Genomic DNA, 3,922 nt, shown 5'->3' on the forward strand with positions numbered 1-3,922 from the left:
TTTACTAATAAATCTACTTTTAGAAATATGATTAAAAATCCCAGTCCACATGCATCCTCGTTAACATTTTCCCCTAAATATTCATGTTATGATAAATGTTCACATTATTTATTGGCTGCATCTAAAAATTTCAAAGATATTATCAATTTAAACACAGATATGAAATAATACAATATAATCTACAATAACTGAACTTCTATCATAGTATAGGTCATCAAATCAATTCAGTTTAGTCTGTCCAATAAGCTGCCTGTAGTGCCTTTAAATGTCCAGCAGGTGTCAGTATTCTGTGAGACAGAATCAATGCAGTTTGGCCTTAACATGCCTCATTAACATCACTAGTATTTGTCATGAAGCATTAAACTAGCATTTAACTCAGTGGTGGCTAGATGTATACCAAAAACCAATCAAATGTGCACTAAGTTATCACACCAGTATTTATATGAATGCTAACAACAACAAACATTACAAAACACTTTAAAGAATAAAAACATAATTTCATTTCCAGGTTTACTTTTTGTACATAAATCTTCTGAGGCTGTGAAGATAAATCTGTGTTCTGCATGCTCCAATATTGTGTCACAAACCTAAATAAATTTAATAATGGAGAAGCTTTTAGTCAGCTTTATAGTTTTTTTTTAATATATAAAAAAGTATTTATTTTCTGAGAATGTTTTTATTTAAGAGCATCTATGCAAATTAACAAACAGCTAGAAAAAGTAGACTAGATTCTATTATTTTTCATGTGAATCTCAGATTGTTCAATTTTCTTTGCCTTTTCTATAAAGTGCTGTAAATCAGTCCTAGCTGTCTTTATCCATGCTGGCTCAGATCCTGATGTTTGAAAAAGGAGGCAGGAAAAGCAGAATAAAGTGTTTGCCTCGCTATATGCTGCTAGCCTAGGAGCTAAACCAGGTCCTGGAAAAGGACGGTTCTTGCGCCATTTCTCTCCCCTTCTCTCTCCAGCTCCCGCGACTCGACCCCTCAAACACCTGCAAAACATCAGTGCTGTGGTGGGAGGTAGTGAGCAAATACACTTCCTGTCAGCACTCCTATCCGTCTGTATGGCAGAGGAGCTACTGCGCATGTACACATTTAACACATGTAACATTTAACGAGTCAATGGGCAAAGATTATTGCACTTTAGGGCGGAAAAACTTTGCCAATCTGACGAATAATGGAATGGTAATTTACTAGTCATTAAAGACTAAATATTTATCTTGCACATCTAAAAATACATATTAATAAATGTTTATATATATATATATATATATATATATATATATATATATATATATATATATATATATATATATTAGGGGTGTGCAAAATAATCGCCGTGATGATGCATCGTGACTCTAATTTTCGTGATCTACTGCATCGATTCTTGACGCCAAGTATCGATTATTAATTTTAAAAAATTAATAAATAAAATTGCATCAATGGTTGGCGAACATCAGCCAAAANCTAATAGATCACTAAAACAAGCTCTGCTCCCAGTGTTTGGTGTAAAATCCATCCAAATAAAGACTCTTCCGGATCTATGACACACCTCTCTACTTCTGAGTACTGAACATCTTACCCAGTTTCTTGGAGTAGGCGTCCAGTTTGTACGCAGCTTGTTCAAGAGCTGAAACTTGCTCCTCAATCTTATTTATCTGGTCCAGGTACGGCTGTAGACTCGCATCTGAATCAACAAACCAAAAACTCTTTCAGTGCAGAACATATTAAACCAAACGATCACAAAGATTGATTCTTTTTGCAGCTTTATTTTAAGCAGGTCTTACACTTGTCGTTTAGATCCTGCAGGTTCCGACTTATATTGATAGTAATGTCCTTCATTTCCATGTATTTCAGACTTGTGAGTTTGTTCATGTTCTCCAATAGCAGGTAATCCTCACAGGTTGCTGAGAAGAAAAGGAACATTTGCAAAAATTTACATGAGAAAATGTCAAGTTTCCCAACAGTAAAGCAGCAAATCTGTTTAAGCAGCTGGATTTTTACTGGTTTAGAAACTTTTTTTGATCCCAGCAGATAAACATCCTGAGGCTATGAAAGAATAAACATTTTTTTTGCCCTTAAATAGGTGCATAATTTTAATAAAGTTGTGGAAAGCCCCTAAACTTCTGATCCTAGAAGCGCCCCTGATCTATTATTTCTGATATCTAAAATATATTTCTACCAGTAAAAGTGTCATTAAAGATATCTACAGCTGCAGTTCTTCTAGGAACAATGAAGTTGTGGATATCCTTAATTAACATTCTCTTTAAATTACAAAATGACCACTTTTACAGAAATGATTATTGATGCAATCCATGTATGAAATGTAGTTTTTGTTGGAAAACATGTAATTTAGAATTCTATATTTATAGTTATGAGTAGAAGGAATGTAGTTTTGACCTGGAAGAATGTTATTTTAATTATCTACAAATGGAACAACAGTGCGGACAGGGCATCAGATAAATGTCAAAATGGCTTGCCATAAAGGCCTATGGACAGACCGCGCCCATCTACTCTCAAAGCCACGCCCTTCATTCTTTAAATCATAAAAAAATCTAAATGTGTTCTTTTTAGCGGTAATAAGGTGGCAGAAAAAATTCAATAATGATATGTCGAACTTTATATCCGATTTGTCAAAATAAGAAACATGATATAAAAAATGATGGCGGCAATTGAATCTTAAAAGAAAGACAAAAATATTTTACATTAATATAATTTACATAGAGCCCACTGCATCGGTGCGCGTATCGTTTCCAGATGGTCATGTGACCGATCCAGGAGTTGTTTCTAACTGACTGACTCACTAAACTGTGTTTAAAAACGTTTCTGTCAAAATGATGCAGCTGCTAAAAAATATTTTGCGGTTTATTATTAAAATTATCAAGAATTTTGGAGCCTAAAAGGAATAGGAACGTTTCAGCCGTTGGGTTCTTATTTTTATTTTCTCGTCATACATTTAGTTATCACTAAACTTATCAGAATTAAAGTTAATTTCAAATTGACTTAGTTTATTTACTAATAAATCTGCTTTTAGAATTATGATTAAAAATCCCAGTCCACATGCATCCTCGTTAACATTTTCCCCTAAATATTCATGTTATGATAAATGTTCACATTATTTATTGGCTGCATCTAAAAATTTCAAAGATATTTTCAATTTAAACACAGATATGAAATAATACAATATAATCTACAATAATTGAACTTCTATCATGGTATAGGTCATCAAATCAATTCAGTTTAGTCTGTCCAATAAGCTGCCTGTAGTGCCTTTAAATGTCCAGCAGGTGTCAGTATTCTGTGAGACAGAATCAATGCAGTTTGGCTTTAAGATGCCTCATTAACATCACTAGTATTTGTCATGAAGCATTAAACTTGCATTTAACTCAGTGGTGGCTAGATGTATACCAAAAACCAATCAAATGTGCACTAAGTTATCACACCAGTATTTATATGAATGCTAACAACAACAAACATTACAAAACACTTTAAAGAATAAAAACATAATTTCATTTCCAGGTTTACTTTTTGTACATAATCTTCTGAGGCTGTGAAGATAAATCTGTGTTCTGCATGCTCCAATATTGTGTCACAAACCTAAATAAATTATGTGCCAGTTTAAAAACGGACAAGCTATTAGTCAGCTTTATAGTTTTTTTAATATATAAAAAAGTATTTATTTTCTGAGAATGTTTTTATTTAAGAGCATCTATGCAAATTAACAAACAGCTAAAAAAAGTAGACTAGATTCTATTATTTTTCATGTGAATCTCAGATTGTTCAATTTTCTTTGCCTTTTCTATAAAGTGCTGTAAATCAGTACTAGCTGTCTTTATCCATGCTGGCTCAGATCCTGATGTTTGAAAAAGGAGGCAGGAAAAGCAGAATAAAGTGTTTGCCTCGCTATATGCTGCTAGCCTAG

The 3,922-nt window shown here is 33.1% G+C and overlaps 1 protein-coding gene across 1 annotated transcript in view; it reads right to left on the reverse strand.

Moving 5' to 3' along the window:
* bloc1s2 (biogenesis of lysosomal organelles complex-1, subunit 2) overlaps positions 1-3,922 on the reverse strand; it is an 8,736-nt gene that overhangs the window by 4,154 nt on the left and 660 nt on the right. Inside the window, exons 3-4 of the mRNA XM_015389473.1 lie at positions 1,788-1,907; positions 1,583-1,687 (exon numbers count right to left, since the gene is read on the reverse strand). Coding sequence (XP_015244959.1) covers positions 1,583-1,687; positions 1,788-1,907 — 225 coding nt within the window. The remainder of the gene's footprint in view (positions 1-1,582; positions 1,688-1,787; positions 1,908-3,922) is intronic.

This window comes from Cyprinodon variegatus, unplaced genomic scaffold, assembly GCF_000732505.1.
Source record: "Cyprinodon variegatus isolate N-32 unplaced genomic scaffold, C_variegatus-1.0 Scaffold461, whole genome shotgun sequence".
NCBI lineage: Eukaryota > Metazoa > Chordata > Actinopteri > Cyprinodontiformes > Cyprinodontidae > Cyprinodon > Cyprinodon variegatus.